This window comes from Mustelus asterias, chromosome 24 (assembly GCF_964213995.1).
Source record: "Mustelus asterias chromosome 24, sMusAst1.hap1.1, whole genome shotgun sequence".
Taxonomy (NCBI): Eukaryota; Metazoa; Chordata; class Chondrichthyes; order Carcharhiniformes; family Triakidae; genus Mustelus; species Mustelus asterias.
The window spans coordinates 3,775,341-3,799,350 of record NC_135824.1 but is presented as its reverse complement, the minus strand read 5'-3'; the positions used below and the strand labels follow the sequence as shown (position 1 = coordinate 3,799,350).

Here is a 24,010-nt window from a genome sequence, read left to right as displayed (position 1 = left end):
GCACACATGAGGACGGCCTCAACCGGGATCTTGGGTTCATGTCACACTATCTGTAACCCCCACAACTTGCCTGGACTTGCAAAATCTCACTAGCTGTCCTGTCTGGAGACAATACACATCTCTTTAACCTGTGCTTAATGCTCTCTCCACTCACATTGTCTGTACCGTTAAGACTTGATTAGCTGTATTAGCATTCCAATCATTATTCTGTAAATTGAGTTTGTGTCTCTGTATGCCCTGTTTGTGAGCAGATCTTCCACTCCACCTGACGAAGGAGCAGCATGCTCTGAAAGCTAGTGGCATTTGCTACCAAATAAACCTGTTGGACTTTAACCTGGTGTTGTTAGACTTCTTACCCCAGTCCAACGCCGGCATCTCTACACCAAATAATGGCAGACAGTAAGAGCAGGGCAGATTCCTGGTTAGCCATATGATGGAAAGAAATTGGAGCCTCTACCATTCCCATCGATAGCTCCAGACTGCAACATGCATGTAAAAATGTTTGTTTGGGATGCCTTTGGGGCCAGTTGGCTGATCAGTCGGTGTGGATTAGGTTGGTCCCCAACAGCAGGGGTTCAAACCCCATTTCCAGCTGGGGTGGATTTGGGACCTGCCACATTACCCTGCCCACGGTTGAAGTTGAGAGGCTGTAGGTCAGACCTGCCTTCAGGCATAGAATTCAAGAAGATACACTGGCCTGTGACCAGCAATCTGAATCTGGTAGAGCGGCAATCACATTTCCCTCAACTGGTTGTACCATGTGACAGGGGGGATTTTACGCGAAGCCTGCGCTAATTCATCACGACTCAACTGTAAACCAACTCAAGGTCTGGTTTCAGTAGGACTCAAACACACTCCAAACGGTACCTCAGTACAGTGCCCATTATTCAGTGGAGCCTTGACATTGAGTGTTGACAAAATCAGAGCCCTCAAACGTCAACATACATACATACATACATACATACATACTGCCAGCTCATATTGCTGGACAATGGGGAACCCTGGGTGATTCTGACAACTCCATTTGCAACTGGAGAGTGGGACAAAACTGAGGCCACATGTCAAACCACCATAGCCAAGATCATATAAATCAACATAAAACGGAGAATAATGGATCTCCATGTCCTAATCAATCTGCTTCAGCTACACACTGGATAAAGACTTTTGATTAACAAGAGAGTCAACGGTTATGGTGGGGGGACAGACAAGAAAATGCAGTTAAGGCCACAATCAGATCAGCCATGATCTTATTGAATGGTGAAGCAGGCTCAAGGGGCTGAATGGCCTACTCCTTCTCCTATTTCTTCTGTTCTTATGTAAAGCATGCTTCACCACAAAAGAAGCAGTTTTGATATTTGAGTCCAAATTAATGCCTACAACATTCAGAATTCCATCCACGCAGCTGAATTTCATTTAAGGGAAAGTGAGGGGGCGAAGAAGATGTAGATTTCCTATTATTTCTCTCCTTCCCTCACCCAAAAGAGGGGTGACTTACTAACTCATGATGTGGAGATGCAGGTCACTAACACTTTACCTCAACCTTAAATAACGAAAATCTTCCTACTTTAGCTGCCTTCTTGAGGCATTAAATGCAAAACACAAAGTTAGAGAATGAAATGTTTTGTCACAGGGAGCAGTTGAAGCAGAGATCATTGCACCTTTTGAAGAAAAATCAGATTATTTGAAGCAGGGAAAGGTACAGGGAAAGGAGAGTGACCAGAGGCCACGGAGTCAGGTTTGGGTTATTCTGGTGCAGTTTGGAAAACTTCAAAACCTTTGTAACATTTGTAAAAGTAATGTTCTGTACATTTTTATTTCAATAAAGACAAAATGACAAACAGCATAAAGAAAGATGCCCAGATGCCCTAAAGGTACTTAAATACATCTCAAAGGTTATCATTAAAGTGAATCTGTAGTAAATAGATTCCTGCAAGCAAAATACCTTTCTTTAAATACAAAATCAGTATTTCTCTGAAATGCAAACGCTTTTCAAATTATTTTCTGCAGAAAAACCTGCCATGATTAAAATATTTTAATGAAGGATAAAAGGGTTTTCTTCCTCCCGACAAAAAACAGGCTTATTTCTACATGCTAGATTTTAACGTTTCAGTGTCACAATGTGCTAACTACATACACAATAGATAATAGTAAGAAAAACGCTCAACCTGATGAAAAGTTAAAATCTTCATTAATACACTGAAAAAGTAGACATAACTCATGCCTTTTGTAAAATCAAAAATACAAAAATTAAACCGCTTTCTTTAAAAAGATTTTTCCTTATTTTAAGGATTTTTTTTTAAAATGAAGCTGCATGTAGTTTTGTACAAGAAAGTTTTGTACAGGTAAACTGGTAATATACATAAAAAAATTTAACTGGCATCCTCATTCATGTGCTGCTCACCTTTTCTTTGCGACCACATACCTCGTCCTGAACAATCTTCTAAAGTTTTAAACCAAAGAAAATGCATCTAGCTCCTCTCCACAAAAAAGTGCCGCTTTCTCCAACTTCCTTTTAGGAAATGAATCCATGGTGATGCCTGTGACATATCGATGCAGTCTAGAGGCAATTCATGCTATGCTCCTGCGAGAAAACGATACTGTGGAAAAAGTAAGCCAGCAAATGGACCAGCAAATGGGGCGAAACATTTTTACAGGGGGGGCCAGGTACCTGGGACCAGGTATATTTTATTACTGGGGGAGGGGAGGGTGAAAATGAGTGGGGAGGGGGAAAGAGGGGAATGGAAGAACATCCAGAACACAGGCCCACAAGTTTAGTTAGCACATTGTCATTCTCCTGCTGCCCCTGTCACCACTTTTCTTGCTTCTCTGAAGAATTTTACAGTGGTACAAATGTTGTACTGCAACAATAGGTATTTATAAAGCAGACCGGACACTGAAAGGACCCTGAGCCTGTTAAGATTTTGTTGTAATTGTTCTTACTTCTTTCCCGTCCTATGTTCTCTCTTACACCCACCTCCCACAAAAAACTGAAGTCCAAGTTAATGCCAGGCAGGGACTGTGTAGTTTACGAATGTCAAATCAAGGCTAAAATTTAATCGCTTTACTTAGAATTTTTGTATGTCTCTCTTTCTTGTGCCCTCATCCCTTCTTTTAAAAGGTTATAGCTACTGTGGGTGAATGCTTCTGTTCTTTAATATAAATAAACTCGTCTGTTATGTATCCGATTTAATTTCGACTAATCTATAGATTCTTTATTTCATTTTAACAAATATACATTACTTCACAGGCAGACAAAGCAGGAAGGTGGTGAATCAAATTAGGAAAGATTCTCTCCTTTGTTTTGGAAGGGGGGGGTGAAAGGGGAATCTACAATACATTATAGTTAAAAGGAATGCTTTTATAATTGGATATAATTTCATATACTAGGAAAAACATAAAAGCCTAAAACCTGAACCGTAAAATGTTTGTATTTAATATACTGGCCATTCCTGTTGAAATGAGACCTACATTTTAAAAAGTGGGTACAGGCCCACTCTTAAAAGCACCAGAGGGGAAAACAGAATCAGTTTTCTCCTCTTACGTAAACCTGTGACAATACAGGTTAAACAAAATGCTGGTGGCAGAAACAGAAGTACTTTTAGAAAGTGTTGATTTTTTTTATGTAACAAAGAAAAGCGCCAACCATTTATAGCAGATACAGTCAGAAAGTCTCATCAACATGTATTGCAACAGACCACAGCATTTCATACTTGTTATCCAGCAGACAGTCTTCAGAAGCACATCAACTGGGACAACAGAACATCTATCGCGTGCTATATATGTGCTATCAGGATCTGCGTGTTCGGAATTTTGACTGCATATACCGTTTCCTTTTTTGATTTAAAAAACCCTGCAATATCCTTTCCTGTTCAGACCCACCTAAAACTTCAAGACTGAGTTCACTCTCTGCAACCCCTTGGTTAACTGTGGGTGCCCAAGACAAGAAAAGCAAGACGAGGTACAAAAATGCAAATTTCAACAGCAATGGCAATGTCTTGTAGTCCAAAGGGTCCTGCTTTTGTCTTCTCCGACCCCCCCCCCCCCCTTCACCGATGGTATTGGCAATGAGTTCTTAATCCGGAGGGAGTAAATCGTGCAAACGAAATTTCTCTCTGATATGAGGTCGAACATCTTCATTCTGAGAACAGCATATTAAAGGAGAAATAGGTCAATTTGAAATTTGCATTTGGTGGCAACACTTTTTCTTCATTACCAGATTGTCAAACCTCCTGTATAATTGCCCCTGGGGTAGGGAGCGATGGGAGTCAGGTCAAAACAACTTCTCTCGAAATGCCTTAGTGGCACTTCTGGTGTAGGTTTGGGGAGCTTATGAAGCATAATTTAGTGGTAGAGCTGTGCAGGCATCATAGAATATGAGATGCCCAATGGCTAAGTACTGTGTGACATAAACAGCAAGTTTAACATCTTATATAAGTACTCATGACCGTAGCAAATGCCAGCTGACTTAATGGTAATAACTTGAGAGCCTTCTGTAAAGAGTACATCTTTATTTTTACTGGTATTTGTTTGTTCTGCCAATCCACAGGTCCCAACAGAATTATTCAATCAGCGGGGGTAGCATAGTTAAGTCCGTATCTGCCCTCAGGCATCTCCACATGCATTTCCATCTGGAGTCCTTGAGCAGAAACCGAGACCAGAGATGTTGGGTGATGTTCCTGTCTTCCAAAGGCACTGAGACCAACTACAGCACTCAATTACCATCTAGCTGGGATTAGCTAACTCGGCAAAGACCAATTATCAAACATTGGATCTTTCTCGTTAGGGAATATATCTGTATGAAAATAGGACTTTATTTAAAAATTAAAATCAAGCTGATCTAAAAACAGGCATCATAGCTTACCAGTTCTACAAGTTTCTCTAAAAAGGGAATCAATTTCAAAAGCTCTGTGTCATTCTTGTCCATGAACCAGCTCTCAATTGGAATTCCATTGGATAGCTGCGAGAAAAGGAGTGAAAGAACATATTAACACGGTCGCAATATGTACAGCGTATTACACACACTATAGCAAAAGCTGCAAGACAACAACTCCCAACCTTCACACCAATTATACTTCCAATGGGATGAGCAGGGTCTTCACTCAAAAAAGGGTCAACATAAAAAAGGGCAAATAAGAAAAAGGTCATAGTAGTACTCTCAAACTTAAAACCAGTGAATACTCTCAAAATGCCTCAATTTAAGACTTTTCTCCAAGTTTCCTTCACAACATATCTTTCACAATCAGAAAGGTTCAGAGATTACCGCAAAACCAACACTAGCTGTCCCCAGATGATATGCACATGGGGACAGATACTTGATCCAATATCACCCACCTCACCCTCTATTGAGGATACAATGACATGACACTGTATTTACATCATATAAACAGACTATTGGCCCCTACATATCCATGCCAGTGTTTATGTTCCACAAAAAGCTTCTCCCATCCCTTTTCCATTAACCCCATCAGCATATCTTCCCTTTCCTCTTCCTCCCTTCAAATGGATGTATTCAACTCTATTTCTTGTGGAACTGATTTCCACATTCTAACCACTCTCTGGTTAAAGACGTTGCTCCTCCTGAATTTCCTGAACTTATTAATGGCCATCTCACATTTATAGCTCCTAGTTCTGGTCTCACCTGTAAGTGGGAACATCTGCTCCATATCTACCCTGCTAAACTCCTTCATTATCTTAAAGAGCTCAAGAACGCAGCAACAAAAGAAATAGGAACAAGAATAGACCATATGGCCTGTTGAGCCTGCTCTGTCATTCAATCATGGGTGATCTTGTGCTTCAACTCCATTTCCCCACATCCCTTAATTTCCTGATACACGAGAAATCTGTCTTACCCAGTCTCGAATACATTAGATGCTAGAGCATCCATGATACTCTGTTGTGGAGAATTCCAAAGATTCAGAACCCTTTGAGTGAAATAATTTCTCCTCACCTCGGTCCTAAATAACCAGCCCTTTATCCTGAGAATGTGCCCCCGAGTACAAGCAGAAACAATCTCTTAGCATCCACCCTATCAAGCTCCTTCAGAACTCTGTGGGTTAATGAGCTTGCCTCTCATACTTTTAAACGCCAGAGTACATAAGCCCAATCTATTCAGCTTCTCATCATAGGTCAACCCCTTCATCCAGAGACCAATTTAGTGAATCTTTGCTATACTGCCTCCAATGTTAGATATCAAGCTCACATATTCATGGTGAAAAACAAAAGTCTTACATTTTGCACAATCGGACACTTTTGCTTTCCTGGCTCTATAGAAAACCAGAAATATCTTTGCGTTTTCTCCCTAGTCGCTGTCTGTCTTTTCTTGCCTCCCATCAGTTAAGTGCCTCTTGCACCCAAGCGGTTAAGGAAAATGGCTAATTGAAGATTAGAGTCAAATTTAGCTAGCTACCAGCTGTATGATAGCAGTCTAGTGAAACTTCTTGGGTAGATCTCACAAGAGAAGCCTCGTCTCCCCACAGCAGCCTGGTTGGGATCAGGAACCTGCACCACTAAGACTTACTCAAGTTGGCGGATAAAAGCTTGGAAATGTTATAGAGGAGAAATAGACCTGTTTCCAAGATACAAGATATCACTTGCCATTTCCAACCTCACTTGGGCACTCAGTTATTCATCCTGAAACTAATTATTTTGCTAGTAATACAAAGCAAACACCAAAATAGTGAGAAATTATCTGAGCTCTCTAGATAGTCTGTATCTCGCCTCTGTTCGATGATTCTTGCACTGACCTGGTACGCAAAGGCTTGCGGAGAGTTGTCAATAATGATTGTTTTTGAAAGATCTCTTCCAAGGATATTCAAATCCTTTATGTAGTTTCCCTGCACACACACACAATGCTCACGGAACAACCTGTGCCTAGGTGACAAAGTATATTTAAGATTAAGCATTACAGCGGATTTAAAACTAGAGTGAAGATTAAGGGGAGGATACATTCAAAGAAAAATATTTTGACGCCTGAATGTGTATGACCCAAAACTAATCAACCAAGGTTTTAAATGTGACTTGTGGCAGGTATAGAGGCAGTGACCCATCCCATATGTACAACTGCAGCACATGTTGGCCAAGCTGCAGACAGTGCCAGTGGTGCACAAACATCAATGGGAGATGGGGAAAACAGGCAGCAAGTCATCCCAGCCAGTCCTACATTGAAAGGCTGTTTGAGCAGGACAGTGCGAAACCTGGGGGCAGAAACTCACTGGTCACCCAGCCAAGGAATCACAATCAGGAGATCAGAGTACAACATAAAGCGGAGCTGAGTCCACAAAAAGATCAGCCATGATCTTACTGAATGGCGGAGCTGGCTCGAGGGGCCAGATGGCCTATTCCTGCTCCTAGTTCTTGTTATGTTCTTATAAAGCCATGTTTGATTACAACGTGAGCAACAAGGCCTATAGGGCTTAAAATCAGTTTGAAATCAGGCAGGTTTTGATTCCATACTGGGACCTCATTGACCTCAGGACAGTGCACACTGGATAAGGGCAGGATTGTGTCTGCAAGGTGCTGTGATCAAACAGCCCATCAAAACTGAGTCTGGATTCATGCAAAGAATGATCACTTTCCCAAGGAGGAAGGGAGAGTAAGATTGGCACTTTCAAGAGGAAAATTGAGGTGAGGAATGGATAGAGAGAATTAAAAAACTAAGATTCCTTTTTGCCAGTTTGGCTAACCCCCCTATCCCATTTTTAAAATAAAATATACAAGAGGAGAAGCTACTGTATCCTGGTGGCTCTCTTTACAGAGTAGAGTTAGGCAGACTACCTCCAAAGCTGTTTTAAAACACTTCATTTAGTGCATCTCCCCCAAAGTTCCGAGCCTCATTCCAAGCCCTGCTTGTTACTTAATGAACAGAAATGTCAAGACTCAAAATACTGGTCTTCAGATGGAACTTTGTTACTCATTTACAGATGATTGGTTGTCCTGGGCAAACTAGCAACAATCAAAGCCCCAATCATTTTGATATACAACAGCTTGTTATTTACTTATATGTGGGTGTGTCAGGGTATACGTGTATGAGGGTATAGACTTCCAACTGATAAAGGTGGCAGGGTAGATCGAGAATGTGGTTAAAGTGGCTTACAGGAGACAGATTGAAGAAGCTGGGCTATTCTCATCAGAATGAGAGGGTTGAGAGGAGATTTGTTCGAAATCATTAATCTAGACAGCACTGACAGGGAGAAACTATAGACACTGATAGAAGGGTTGAAAACCAGAAGACATGAATTTAAGGTGATTAGTAGAAAACCAAGGCCATACGAAGAATTTTTTCTTTTTAAACAGTAAGTGGTTAGAATCTGGAATGTGCTGCGTGAGACAGCAGTGGAGGTAGATTTAATTATGGTTTTCAAGAGAGAATTGGATAGGCAGCTGAAGAGGGAAAGTTTGCAGTGCAACAAGGAAAGAGCAGGGGACTGGGGCGAGCAGAATTACCCTTGTAGAGCTAGCAGACATGACAGGCTAAATAATCTTCTGTGCTGTAACCATTCCGAGATTTCATCTAGCACCGTTAACGTAGTAAAATTTCCCAAAGCCAATTCACAGGACTGCATTCAAACAAAATCTGACACTAGCCAATAGACAAAGATATTAGACTGATATCATACTTCGTGATCAAAGTGGTAGGTTCTAAGGAGCATCTTAAAGGAAGAGCTTGAAGGCCCCAGATAGCAGAAGACATTGGGGGGGGGGGGGGGGGGGGGGGTGAATAACAATGACAAGGCTATTAACTGCTCCTTTTTTTCACTCATTCTTGTTCATTATACCACAAACACTCCACAGACACTTACCTGACCAGCTGTTTTTTAGGGTCCAGAATATTCAGCAATTTGTCTGCATAGACTTTTTTGGAGGCAGTGAACAGAATAATCTGCAAAATGATCAGGGAAAGATTACAATGCTGTATCTGCTAATGTATGTCTTTTTTCCATGTATAGTACAAGTAAATATTTACTTTTCAATGTTAGGTGCAAGAAACTTCATAATCATTGATATTCATAGAATCCCTACAGTGCAGAAGAGGTCTGTTAGCCCATCAAATCTGCATCGACTCTCTCTGACAGAGTACATTATCCAGGCACTCTCCCTTACCTATCCCTGTAACCCCACCATGACTAATCGATCTAACCTACACATCTTGAGACACTAAAGGGCAATTTAGCATGGCCAATCCACTCAACCTGCACATCTCTGGAGTGTGGGAGGAAACTGGAGCACCCGTTGGAAACTCCCTTTAAAAAAAATCAACGTAAGCCAAGAATGAGGCAAATCTAGAGATTTTTCAAGAATTTTAATGAAATATAGAGATCAAAAGACCACCAAGCAGCCCAGAACCCTGTTTGCTGTCAAACTGGGAACTTCAAACTGGACTTCTTGGGTTGCTCTGATTTTCGACGTAGCCTATACAACACCCTGTTACTTCACAAACGTACACTCAACTTTCAGTTGGCACATTTGCTGCACAGCAATGTATGAGAACAGCACCTTGTGGGATGAGAAAAAGAGAGAACGCAAACCTGAAAAGGTGTAACCACTTTACACAATTCAAAATCTGATAGCTGATGGCAGATACACTCCAAGTATCTTTATTTTGCCTGGAAAATTATATTGCTTAATATTTCCTAGTGTGTTATTTTAAGCCGAGCTGCAGAAATGTATTAGTTTAAACACAAAGGTTGAACAGTTCTGCTATTTGAAAATATTGAAGTGATGATAAGTGTCTAAGGAGATGTTACGGCTCTAAGAGATCATACAGCACCTGTTTTTTTAACAAATCTCTTTTCAAACTTACCTCATAAATCTGAGACATTCGTTCCAGGAATTCCCGAAAGAAGGGTCTCAAGCGTACGTAAACCTACAGCAGTACATGTGGGAAAAGTTATTACATTTTGCTGCAATTTAAATTAAAATACATGAAGAATTACATCAACGGCTAAAGCAGTACAATAACCAATAGGCAAGTCATTCCTCTGAAGGCCAAAAGAATAGATTTGATTTCGAATACAAGGGAGGGAGAGAAGGAAGGAGAGTATGAGGTTGCTGGAAGGGAACTATTTTCCTTTGAATATGCCAAAAATGAGGTGCACCAAGAGTTCAATGATTCCTTCATACAACCAAGGAATGACTTGGCTAAAGCATGACGATTATTCTTTTTCACCTTGAATTCTCTGCCACTCGTGGGGCAAAGAGACAGGCCCCAAACATACCCCGGCCAGAAAATGGATCCAGCCCCATGCTGTTGGCACCAATCTGATCCACAGCAATCAACTGAGCTAACCGGGCTCCCCAAGGAGTCTGAAGTCCGAGTTGCTGTAGCAACAAACACTTTTACACGCATGCTGCAGCCTGGAGCCATGGATAGTGTTGATAGAGGCTCCAATTTCTTCCCATCAGATGGTTGGCCAGGAACCTCTCCTGTTCTCACTGCCTGCCGTTAGCGCACTGCTGAAGGTTTTGCAGATTTGATACTTAAATGTATTTGGCCAAGTTATGAATGTCCCTTTCTTGACCATCCCAAATCCTGAAGAGGGGCTTGAACCCAGAGTTTCGGGCTCAAAAGCAGGGATGCTACCCACTGCACCATAAGACCACCTTCTGAGGCACAATTACACACTACAAATTAGGCAGCAACATCCTTATCATCATATTGTTCAATTAAAACATTTTCTTCCCTCTTCTCCCTTAAGGCACTATCTCCCGCTAAGTTACAGTCCAAGTATTCCCGATGGGTACCTGGCCCACGTGGTCACCATTTATGCGATGCCATGCACAGGACACCCCAATGAATCTTGTTAAACTGTCCGTTGCTGAATCTTGACTTCAGAGATACTTGCCAAGAGTACAGGCAAGGAACACAAAGGATTAAATGCAGCCCTGTTGCTGCTCCAATTTGGCAGATATATTCCAAATATCTTTATTTTACCTGGTAAATTACATCTTGGAAAAGGACAGGAAAGGTCAGTGCCGCATCATCCAGTTCATTGAGACTGCAGTGCACCAATGTCTCATCCTGTCAGGGAAAAACATTTGGCAATATCATAAAACACCAGCAAAACTTCAGGGAACGTGGAAATTAACTTGTGAGTTTAACAAATTGCAACTCAAGTCAAGATTTGTCATGAGAGAACGGACCAAATGGACGATAAAGTTCTTTTAAAAAAAAACAATTAAAGAAAACAAACTAGCCTTGAATATTTTATTGGTGGTGTTTCGGAGGGGTATGCAAACTCTCTAGAGCAAGTCATCATTACGAGGAAGTGTTAGGTGCACTAAAAAGCATTACGGTAGACAAATTCCCAGGGCCAGATGGCATCTATCCCAGATTACTGAGGGAGACAAGCAAGGAAATTGCTGGGCCTCTAACAGAAATCTTTGCTTCCTCGTTGGCCACAGGTGAGGTTCCAGAGAATTGGAGGATAGCCAACATTGTCCTGTTATTTAAGAAAGGTAGCAAGGATAACCCGGGTAATTATAGCCCCATGAGCTTGACATCAGTGAAAGTGAAATTATTGGAGAAGATTCTTAGGGATAGAATCCATACACATTTGGGGCTGAATGGTCTTATTAGTGGCAGACAGCATGGTTTTGTACAAGGGAGGTCATGTCTCACTAATTTGATTGAGTCTTTTGAGGGGGTGACAAAAATGATTGATGAGGGATGTTGTCTACATGGACTTTAGTAAAGTATTTAACAAGGTCCCTCATGGCAGGCTAGTGCAAAAGGATAATTCACATGGGATCAAAGGTGAACTAGCTAGATGGATTCAGAACTGGCTTGGCCATAGAAGACAGAGGGAAACGGTGGAAGGGTGTTTTTCTGAATGGAGGTCTGTAATTAGTGGTGTTCCCGCAGGGATCAGTGGTGGGATTTCTGTCGTTTGTGATATATATAAACAACTTGGAAGAAAACGTAGCTGGTCTGATTAGCAAGTTTGCAGATGATACTAAGATTGGCGGAGTGGTGGATAGTGATGAAGATCGTCAGAGAATGGAGCAGGAAAATTGGATGGAGAAATGACAGATTGAATTTAATCCAGACAAATACGAGGTGATGCATTTTGGTAAATCCAATTCAGGTGGGAGCTATAAAATAAATGGCAGAACCATCAGGAGCATCGACACACAGAGAGACCTGGGAGTACACGGCCACAGATCCTTCAAAGTGGCAGCACAGGTGGAAAAGGTGGTGAAGAAAACATATGGCATGTTTGCCTTCATTGGCTGGGACATCGAGTATAAAAGTTGGCAAATTATGTTACAGCTGTATAAAACGTTGTTTGGGCCATATTTGGAATGCTGCGTCCAATTCTGGTCACCACACTACCAGAAGGACGTGGAGGCTTTGGAGGGAGTACAGAAAAGGTTTACCAGGATGTTGCCTGGTATGCAGGGTATTAGCTATGAGGAGAGATTGAATAAACTGGGATTGTTCTCCCTGGGAAGATGGAGGCTGAAGAGCAACCTGTTAGAAGTTTATAAAATTATGAGGGGCATAGATAAGGTGAACAGTTGAAAGCTTTTTCCAGGGCAGAAATGACAATTACAAGGGGGCATAAGTTCAAGGTAAGGGGGGGAAGGTTCAGTAGAGATGTGCGGGGGAAGTTTTTTTTTATACACAGAGGGTGGTGGGGGCCTGGAATGCACTGCCAAGTGAGGTGGTTGAGGCAGACACGCTAGCAACATTTAAGACTTATTTGGATAGACACATGAACGGGCGGGGAATAGAGGGATACAAGCGGTTGGTCTAGATAGGACAATGTGATCGGCTCAGGCTTGGTTGGCCGAAGGGCCTGTTCCTGTGCTGTCCTGTTCTTTGTTCTTTATTTCCAGTCCAAATCAACTATAGAAGAGGTAATAATTTGAGAACATAATTGAATCCAGGCGTTCTGCCAGTCGAGGTCACAGATGCCTCCAATGGGCGGACGTTATCACAACTCGTGTAGAAAAAGCTAAAATCATTAATCTTACACATACAAAAATAAATACAGCAAAGATTAATTAGTATTCCGGCATCACATTCTATAACGTTAATGTTTTACACAATGAACTGTGCATCAATATCTGCTTGGATATTTTTTTATTTTATAAATCAAACTTAGTACGATTTTATTCATAAAACATTGTGCTGTGCAGTACACACAATATACACTTCAAAACATAATTTCACTCACCAAGTCTAGGACCAAAGAGAATTCAGGTGTACTTCTGGTTTTAAGTGGCAGAGCTGGCTTCCGACTTAGCTGCTCCTCTGTTAGTGGTGGCACATGTTTGATGAAGAAATAACTATAAAGAAAACAGAAAGAACCTATTAAAATGCGTGAAAAAAGCATTCACAATTGAAATAAAGCCCCATAGGTAGGTAGCAAATCCTAAATGATAACTTTAAAAATAACAGCATCGAGACAGAACACGGAGTCATTACAACACAAGAGGCCATTCAGCCCATCAAGTCCATATTGGCTCTCAGGAGAGAAATTCAGCCAGTCCCATTGCCCTGCTCTATTCTTGTTACCCTAAATTAATTGATCTTCACTCAAGGTGCATTTACACTGCAAACTGTGTGTATTCATGTTTTCACTTGCAGCCTGCGTTTCAAACCTGCAGGAGCCAAGGGTTGCATTTTAAAATTCCTAGTGAGATTGGTGAGCTGACAATGTTTACATACCGACATTGGCATCACATGGCCAGTGAAGTGGAAACCGCTTGCTGGGATACTGGAGTCAGTGTGTGACATGTTTATGGAACCCATCAAATGCTTCTACCTCTGTGTAGGACATGGAATGCATTCGGTACACCAACACTACTACCTTTCATCATCAATTTTAAAAAGCCAGGAGGGGAAGTAAAAGAACATTTTGTTTTTCTAGAACATTTACTGATATGATGTCAACAAAAGGTTCCGACGATCACCAAACACTAATTTCAAAGAGATTTGTGTGAACGAAACATAATTTTAATGATAGTGTTTTTTTTACAATGACTGAGGTGAGACAAATGGTTCCTTAATGAGCATAGAAAAACATCCACAATTCCCTCTGTACTAAATAATAATTTCAACCATCAGGAGCTGCTGAGTAGCAGACAGTTGTCTGCCCACACAGAGGAGACCTGTCAATCACTCTAAGCCATTTGTGAGAACCTCCAAACAGTTAGCAGTAATCTAGGAAGAAGCAACTCAGCCAGGGATCAGCAACTCAGCCAGGGATCAGCAACCACTGACAACAAGCAAAGAAAATAAATTGAGGCAAATTACGAAGAGGATTCTCAGTTTAAACAAAATGCATAAATGGCATAATGAAAGTAAGCTATTGGAAAGTTTATTTCAAAACTGAAAGCATACTGTAGATGCTGGAAATAAAAGGCAAGAAGAGTAACTAGGGAGAGAGTAGGGCTTCTTAGAGATCAACAAGGTCATCTATGTGCGGATCCACAAGAGATGGATGAGATCCTAAATGAATATTTCTCATCGGTATTTACTTTTGAGAAAGGCATGGATGTTAGGGAACTTGGGGAAATAAATAGTGATGTCTTGAGGAGTGTACATATTACAAAGGAGGTGGTGCTGGAAGTCTTAAAAGCACATCAAGGTAGATAAATCCCCAGGACCTGATGGAAGTGTATCCCAGGACATTGTGGGAGGGCTAGGGAGGAAATTGCGGGTCCCCTAGCAGAGATATTTGAATCATCGACAGCCACGGGTGAGGTGCCTTAAGATTGGAGGGTAGCAAATGTTGTGTCTTTGTTTAAGGAGGGCTGCAGTTGAGTGTCTGGAACGAGCTGCCAGAGGCAGTAATAAAGGCAGGTACAATTTTGTCTTTTAAAAAGCATTTAGACATTTACATGGTTAAGATTGGTATAGAGGGATAAGGGCTAAATGTGGGCAATTGGGACTAGCCTAGTAGTAAAAACTGGGCGGCATAGACAAGTTGGGCTGAAGGGCCTGTTTCCATGCTGTAAACCTCTATGACTCTATGAAATGTTGGAATCATTCAGCAAGTCAGGCAACTGATAGTGTGATGATGGTAAGTATTTTGATAAATGGATATACAAGACAGTCAGCGCCACATCTTGACTCACCTAATTTGCTGTCGCAAAAGATTAAAAACCAAAGCAGCATAAACAGTTAATGGAAACAGAAAGAAAAAAAATCTGAATCTAAGTCACTAAAACATCAACTTAGTGAGTTTTATCATTTGGAATGTGATATGAGACTGCTCATTTATTCTCAGTCTTCTGTTGGCTAGATAATAATCTAAGGAAGTTACTTGCTGCAGGATAAGTTCTAAGTGCTAATTGCACATTAGCTGGTATAATGTCATGTACTAAGGTCAGCGACTCTCGTTATTTGCTGAAATCAATACGCATGGCTAATTGCTGACACAATTAAAATTAGTCACAGGAATTTGTCAGATAGTTCAGTCATTTCCTTTACATCTGAAACTGTCGCATCAACAGTCCACACACAGGGCACAATTTCTATAGTCCCGTGTCAGCCATGGCTCAGTAAGTAGCACCTAAGTCAGAAGGTTTGAGTAGAAGTCCCACTCCGGAAACTGGAGTATAAAAATCCAGGCCAACACTCCCGTGCAGTATTGAAGGTGTGCAGCATTTTCTGAGATGCCGTTTTTCGGAGATGTTAAACCAATGTCCCGTCCGCTCTCTAAGGTGGTCATAAAAATCCCTTGGCAGTATTCCAAGAAGAATGGGGAATCATCACAACAAACAAATTATCTGGTTATTGTCATATTACTATTGTGGGACCCTGCACAAAACTGGCTGCTGCGTTTCCTACAATAGCGACGACGCTTCAAAAATATTTAATTAGTTGTTGTCAGGTGCTTTAGGATGCACAGAGGTTGTAAACAGCACTGTACAAATGCAAGCCCTTTTTATCTTAAGCCGCATGCACTATATGTTAGTTACTTTACTGCTGCTGCATTATGATCAAAGTCCACAGCTCTAGATCAAAGCTAGAATTCAGAGCACAGTCGCTGTGGGGACAGGGAGAGATCAACATCTCACTCTGACAGCAGAAATCTCGGCCCTAACTTTATATGGCACTAGTTAGTTATTGGACACACACAAAAAAACACAAAATTTAAATTTCACAAAAGATGATGAATAAATGCTAAAAATATAAATAAGGATCAATAGCATCCAGAAGAGGTCTTTTCTATTCTTATTTTGATTTGCAGTGTCTTTTGATTTTTCTTAATCTCAGCTGCTCATCAGAATTAGAAAATCTTTCTCTCTTCCACAGGGGGGAGCTATACGATAAATGGCAGAACCATAAAGGGTGTAGATACGCAGAGGGACCTGGGTGTGCAAGTCCACAGATCCTTGAAGGTGACGTCACAGGTGGAGAAGGTAGTGAATAAGGCAGATGGCATGCTTGCCTTTATAGGACGGGGCATAGAGTATAAAAGTTGGGGTCTGATGTTGCAGTTGTATAGAACGTTGGTTCGGCCGCATTTGGAATACTGCGCCCAGTTCTGGTCGCCACACTACCAAAAGGACGTGGAGGCTTTAGAGAGAGTGCAGAGGAGGTTTACCAGGATGTTGCCAGGTATGGAAGGGCTTAGTTATGAGGAGAGATTGGGTAAACTGGGGTTGTTCTCACTGGAAAGACGGAGGATGAGGGGTGACCTAATAGAGGTGTATAAAATTATGAAAGGCACAGATAGGGTGAATGGTGGGAAGCTTTTTCCCAGATCGGTGGTGACATTCACGAGGGGTCATAGGTTCAAGGTGAGGGGGGGGGGGGGGGGGGGGGGGGGGGGGGTTGGTGGTGGGAGGTTTAACACGGATATCAGAAGGACGTATTTTACACAGAGGGTGGTGGGGGCCTGGAATGTGCTGCCAGGCAAGGTGGTGGAGGCGGACACACTGGGAACGTTTAAGACTTATCTAGATAGCCACATGAACGGAGTGGGAATGGAGAGATACAAAAGAATGGTCTAGTTTGGACCAGGGAGCGGCACGGGCTTGGAGGGCCGAAGGGCCTGTTCCTGTGCTGTATTGTTCTTTGTTCTGCAGACTCTCACCGTCAGCACTCAGCATAATGACAACTGAAATTATGACATTGCCGGAATGAAGAGACACACTGACACCACATGATGCACTTTTGTCATAATCTAAGCATTTTTTCTCAGCATCTACTCCCTTGCAACCTCTCCACAAAAAAAATCACTGTAGGCCAAATGTAATTTTATCTAAAGAGTTTACAGAGTCTAACTTGAGTTCCATATTCATGGCTTTTAATTCAATGTGCAAAATATGTAAGTACACACATTGGCCACTAGATAGCACCACTTCAGTGCCCAATTCATGCATTAGCACAAAGCTTTACTATTGTTAGTCAGACTGAGAGGCATGTAGGGTTACCATTTCGCCTTAAAATCTACAGGTTATAAGAACCTTACAAGCAAGAGATGGCCATACAGCTGATTGAGCCTGCTCTACCATTCAGTAAGGTAAAGGCTAATCTTCTACCTCAACTCCGCTTTCCTGCCCCGTCCTCATCCCACTTAATTCCAAACGGTGTCCAACAATCTATCAGCCCGAGTCTCGATTATATTCCATGACCTGAACAAACACAATCCTCTAGTTTAGAGAATTGTGAATATTCACAAACCTGAGTGACGAAACATCTCATCTGAGCGATCTCTTATTCCACAACTATCACCCAGTTTTTAAAAAAATTCATTTGTGGGACATGGGCGTCACTGGCTGGCCAGCATTTATTGCCCATCCCTAGTGGCCAAGGGCAGCTGAGAGTCAATCACATTGCTGTGGCTCTGGAGTCACATGTAGGCCAGACCAGGTAAGGACGGCAGATTTCCTTCCCTAAAGGACATTAGTGAACCAGATGGGTTTTTCCAACAATCGACAATGGTTTCACGGTCAGCAGTAGATTCTTAATTCCAGATATTTTTTTATTGAATTCAAATTCCACCATCTGCCGTGGCGGGATTCGAACCCGGGTCCCCAGAGCATTAACTGAGTTTCTGGGTTAATAATCTGTAGGCACAAAAGATTTCTTGGCTCCTCAGGACGAGGAAACATAAGAACAGGAGCAAGCCATTCAGTGCCTCAGATCTGATTTACAACTAGATCCTGTCTGAACTGACATCAGATTTTGCACTATAGATGATAAAAATAACATCCCAGAAGCAGCTATAGGAGACGGAAGGGAGGCAGGAACTCAGGAAAATTACCATCACCTGAGAAGTGGTATTGAGTAGATTGTTGGAGCTGCGGGCTGACAGGTGCCTCAGTCCTGATGGACTTCACCCTCGGGTCTTAAAGGAAATGACTAGGGAGATAGCTGATGCATTGGTTTTAATTTTCCAAAACTCCCTAGATTTGGGGAAGGTCCCATTAGGTTGGAAGATTGCAAATGTGACTCACTTATTCAGAAAGAGAGGGACACAATTTTTTAAAAATTTATTATTCATTCATGGGTTGTAGTCGTCGCTGGCTGGTCCAGCATTTTATGGTCCATCACTAAATGCCCATGAACTGAGTGGCTTGCTAGGCCATTTCAGAGGGCAATTTGGAGTCAACCACCTTTAAAGTTTATTTAATAGTCACAAGTAAGCTTACACTAACACTGCAATGAAGTTACTGTGAAAATCCCCTGGCTTTCACACTCTGGCGCCTGTTCGGGTACACTGAGGGAGAATTTAGCATGGCCGATGTACCTAACCAGCACGTCTTTTGGACTGTGGGAGGAAACCGGAGCACCCGGAGGAAACCCACACAGACACGGGGAGAACGTGTCTCCATACAGACAGTGACCCAAGCCGGGAATCGATCCCGGGTCCCTGGCGCTGTGAGGCAGCAATGCTAACCACTGTGCCGCTCCAATGGATGGGTTGTCTTATGAGGAAAGGTTGGACAGGCCAAGTTTGTATCTACTGGAGTTTAGAAGAGTAAGAGGTGACTTGATTGAAATGTATAAGATCCTGTGGGGACTTGCCAGGGTGAATGTGGAGAGGATGTTTCCTCTTGTAAAAGAATCTACAATTGGGGTCAGTGTTTCAAAATAATTTAAAATGGCGATTGCACAAAATGTTTTCATCAAGAGAGTCGTGAGTCTTTGGAACTCTCTTCCTGAAAAGGTGGTGGAAGCAGAGTCTTTGAATATTTTTAAAGCAGAGGTAGATAGATTTTTGGTAAGAAAGGGGGCGATAAGTTATTGGGGGGATAGGCGGAATAAAGATTCAAGGTTACCGTCAGATCAGCCATAATCTTATTAAATGGTGGAACGTCTCAAGGGGGCTGAATGGCCTACTCCTGCTCTTTGTTCGCATGTTTCTTCATAAGATCATGGATCATGGGGTGGCACGGTGGCACAGTGGTTAGCACTGCTGTCTCACAGTGCTAGGAGCCCAGGTTCAATTCCAGCCTCGGGTGACTGTGTGTAGTTTGCATGTTTTCCCCATATCTGCGTGGGTTACCTCCCACACTCCAAAGATGTGCAGGTTAGGTAGACCTAAATTGTCCCTCAGTGTCAGAGGGAAAGGGGGGTAAGTACGTGGGGTTACGGGGATACAGCCTGGGTGGGATTGTTGTTGGTGCAGGCTCGATGGGCTGAACAACCTCCTTCTGCACTGTAGGGATTCTATGACAGTAAGAGTTTTAACAACACCAGGTTAAAGTCCAACAGGTTTATTTGGCAGCAAATGCCATTAGCTTTCGGAGAAATCATAGAAACCCTACAGTGCAGAAGGAGGCCATTCGGCCCATCGAGTCTGCACCGACCACAATCCCACCCAGGCCCTATCCCCACATATTTACCCACTAATCCCTCTAACCTACGCATCCCAGGACTCTAAGGGGCAATTTTTAACCTGGCCAATCAACCTAACCCGCACATCTTTGGACTGTGGGAGGAAACCGGAGCACCCGGAGGAAACCCACGCAGACACGAGGAGAATGTGCAAACTCCACACAGACAGTGACCCGGGCTGGGAATCGAACCCAGGACCCTGGAGCTGTGAAGCAGCAGTGCTAACCACTGTGCTACCGTGCCGCCCCTTCGCGCTGCTCCTTCGTCAGATGCAGTGGGATTCTATGAGCCAGAGGCTGCACTGTATCCTAAAAGCAAATTCAATCAAAATATTTGAAAAAGAGAATATAAATATGGGGCCCAATTACCCTGAATTCTGGCATGGTGCAATAGGCTGAAGTCCTATTGTAAAATTTTACAATTAAAGGCAGCTTGTTGTAGGTTAGACTTTTCTGCTCCAACCTTCTTTCAAACCAGCAAAATGAAAAAAAACATCAAAACAGATCTATACTGGAGTTAAAAGAATGACTTGCATTTATATAGTGCCTTTCACAACTTTAGGACCTCCTAAAACACCAGTCAACCGATGAACTGCTTTTGACGTGCAGTCACTGTTGTAATGTTTAAAACACGGCAGCCAATTTACACACAGCAAGTTCCCATAAATAACAATGTGATAATGGACAAATAATCCTTCCCATGTGCTAAAATTACACGAACAACCAATTTAAGATGATCAGTCAGGCTCATGTGACTCAGAAGCTTTATATGCAGGGTCCTATCCTCTGTCAACAGAAAGTGTCCAGCCTTTGCATGTTTTCAATTGAACTAAAGCATGGGGACAAAAAGATTGATTAGGAGGAGAGAGATAGAGTACCAGAGTAAACTTGCCAGTAACATAAAAGCACAACAGTAAAAGCTTCTGTAAATATATAAAAAGATTATGGTTCGGAACAGGAGAATTTATAACAGAGAACAAAGAAATGGCAGAGCAATTAAACAAGTGAAGTTCTGTCTTCACTGAGAAAAACACATAACTTCTCAGAAATGCTAAGGAACCAAGGGTTTAATGAGAAGGAGGAATCGAAAGAAATTAGTATTACTAGAAAAATAGTGTTGGAGGAATTAATGGGACCGAAAGCCGATAAATCCCCAGCTCCTGATAACTTACATTCCAGGGAACTAAAGGAAGTGGCCACGGAAATAGTGAATGTTGTCTGATTGTTGATTGTCATCTTCCAAAATTCTGTAGATTCTGGAACAGTGTGGTGTATTTGGATTTTCAGAAAACTCCTGATAAAGTCCCACATACAAGATTAGTGCGCAAAATGAAAGCGAATGGGATTGGGGGTAATATATTGGAAAGCATTGAGAATCGGTTAGCAGGCAGAAACAGACAGCAGGAATAAATGAATCTTTTTTGAAGTGGCAGGCAGTAACTAGTGGGGTTCCACAGGGATCAGTGCTTGGGCCCCAGATATTCACAATGTGCATCAATGATTTGGATGAGGGAACCAAATATAATATTTCCAGGCTTGCTGTTGACATGATACTAGGTTGAATGTGAGTCATAAGAAGGGCGTTAAGAGGCTTCAAGGTGATTTAGACAAGTTGAAATGAGGGGATAAATACATGGCAGATGCAGTATAATGTGGATAAGTGTGATGTTAACCATTTCGGACAGAGAAACAGAATGGTGGAGTATTATTTAAATAGTGATAGATTTGGGAAATGTTGATGTACAAAGTGACCTGGAAGACCTACTACGCCAGTCACTGAAAGCAAGCATGCAGGTACAACAAGCAGGTACAAGAAAGGGAAATGATATGTTGGCCTTCATTGAAAGAGGACTCGAGTACTGAAGCAAGGAGGTGTTATTCTCGCTGTACAGGGCTTTCCTGAGACCACACCGGGAGTATTGTGTGCAGTTTTGGTCTGGGACAGCACGGTAGCACAGTGGTTAGCACTGCTGCTTCGCAGCACCAGGGACCTGTGTTCGATTCCCGGCCTGGGTCACTGTCTGTCTGTGCGGAGTTTGCACGTTCTCCACGTGTCTGCGTGGATTTCCTCCGGGTGCTCCGGTTTCCTCCCCCATTCTGAAAGACATGCTGGTCAGCTGCATCAACCCGAACAAGCGCCGGAGTGTGGCGACTAGGGGAATTTCACAGTAACTTCATTGCAGTGTTAATGTAAGCCTTACTTGTGACGAATAAATAAATAAACTTTAAACATTTCTAAGAAAGGATATACTTAACCATAGAAGGAGTGCAATGAATGTTCACCAGAGTGGTCTCTGGAATTGCAGGACTGTCATTTGAGGAGAGAATGGGTTGCGTGGGTCTGTATTCACTGGGATTTAGACTAATGGGGGGGGGGGGGGAAATCTCATTGAAACGTATAAAATTCTGACAGGGCTGGAAAAACTGAATGCAGAGATGTTATTTCCTCAAGTTGGGGAGGAGGGGGAAATCTAGAACAAGGGGTCACAGTCTCAGGATATGGGGTAGGCCATTTAGGACTCAGTTTTGGAGAAACTTCTTCACTCAGAGGGTAAAGATCCTGTGGAATTGTCTACCACAGAATGCTGTGGAAGCCATTCACCGAATATATTTGAGGAGGAAATAGATTTCAGCCTCTATAAAGGTGCCAACGGGTGTGGGGAGAGACACGGGAGTAGGGTGTTGAGATAGAGAATCAGCCATGGTCATACTGAATGGCAGAGCAAACTCAAAGGGCCAAATAGCCTGCTCCTGCTTTCTATGACAACGGTTCCCTCGGTGCATGCCCTGTGGCAAAGCCATGACCAGAGTCAACTTGCCTTTCATGAATTTAAACAAAAACTGAAGGGAATCACAGTTCCCCTGGTGCACGCTCTGTGGTAATGTCTCGACCATCAGATCCACTTACTGATCCTTTTCTCATGCAGTTTAAATTGTTGTTCCCTTTTGAAATTTGGTATTTTTGAGACTGTCCTGACAAGTACAAGGCAAAAAGCTTCGACAGCATGCCTCTTTTTTTCAGCATGAATCTGTTTTGGGATATTGATTGAGGGAATATCGGCCAGGCCTCAGGAAAATCTTCCCAGCTCCTCTTCAAAATCGTGCCATGGGACCTCTTCGCCTGAGGGGGCAAATGGGGCCTTGGTTTAATGTCTCATCAAAATGCCAACAACTCCAACAGGGAGGGAATGAGCCCCAGCTCACAGAATTTATACATGACGTGCAACTTTTACAAGCAACTATTCACAGACACTTACGGATCAAAAACTTCCCAGTCCTCTTCATAGCTTGCCTCAGGGTGAGCAGGTGGCTCTGGGTAAGAATCAGGAGAAGATATTGTCTTGCACAGTTCCACATTTGACACATTCAATTCTGGTGCTAAAAATTAAGAAATGAACATCACAATTTTTTTTCAATGTCATCAAAATGTTCAGCAGACAGCATACTGCCTGAAATTCCCAATTTAAATGATTACTCGTAACACATTGTTCTAACATTACAAGGAACATACCTGCCTACTCCCCTTTCAATTTTTTTCCCTCTCCAAAGGTATAATTAAATGAGGCTGATACAACTAAACCGGTCTAACTCGACATTCAATGACTAAACAATATAGAGTACAAGTGACATAAGACGCGATTGTTCTGCCCATCAGGTGACCAGAATGAAGTTGTTTTGTCATCGTCTAACATTTAGATCAAGGCAGCAGAGGAGTGATATGGCATTTTCTGCTCATGGCCATTCGTTTCGAAACTATGTAGGGAACGGGCTCTGAGGAAATATATTCCCCCACTGCCTGGCAGAGGTCAGCCCCATTCATCTACCACAAAGAAACACAGTGTAATTCAATGCAATATCATAGAATCTCTACAGTACAGGAGGCCATTCAGCCTTTCAAGCCTGCACCAACAACAATCCCACCCAGACCCTATCCCCACAACCCCATGTATTTACCCTGCAAATCTCCCCGACACTGAGGGACAATTGAGCATAGCCAATCCACTTAACCCACGCATCTTTGGATATATTGCACTTAGATTCGAATCTTGCCTCTCTGATGGTGGCACAGTGGTTAGCACTGCTGCCTTAGCGCCAAGGAACCGCGTTCAATTCCGGCCTTGGGTGCCTGTGGAGTTTGCACGTTCTTCCCATGTCTGCATGGGTTTCCACCGGTGCTCAAAAGATGTGCAGGTTAGGTGGATTGGACCAC

The 24,010-nt window shown here is 42.4% G+C and overlaps 1 protein-coding gene across 4 annotated transcripts in view; it reads right to left on the bottom strand.

Annotated features, from left to right (window-relative positions):
• Positions 1–1,794: 1,794 nt before the first annotated feature.
• Positions 1,795–24,010, bottom strand: part of ctdspl2a (CTD (carboxy-terminal domain, RNA polymerase II, polypeptide A) small phosphatase like 2a) — a 69,357-nt gene continuing 47,141 nt past the window's right edge. For 2 of the 4 annotated variants that reach the window (XM_078241181.1, XM_078241180.1), the window contains 8 exons: positions 23,058–23,178; positions 13,179–13,290; positions 10,931–11,017; positions 9,800–9,862; positions 8,799–8,878; positions 6,744–6,870; positions 4,862–4,957; positions 1,795–4,138 (listed from right to left, as the gene is read on the bottom strand). In XM_078241181.1, coding sequence (XP_078097307.1) covers positions 4,073–4,138; positions 4,862–4,957; positions 6,744–6,870; positions 8,799–8,878; positions 9,800–9,862; positions 10,931–11,017; positions 13,179–13,290; positions 23,058–23,178 — 752 coding nt within the window. In that variant the 3' untranslated portion in view covers positions 1,795–4,072. The remainder of the gene's footprint in view (positions 4,139–4,861; positions 4,958–6,743; positions 6,871–8,798; positions 8,879–9,799; positions 9,863–10,930; positions 11,018–13,178; positions 13,291–23,057; positions 23,179–24,010) is intronic. The other 2 variants (XM_078241183.1, XM_078241182.1) reach the window with 1 other exon arrangement.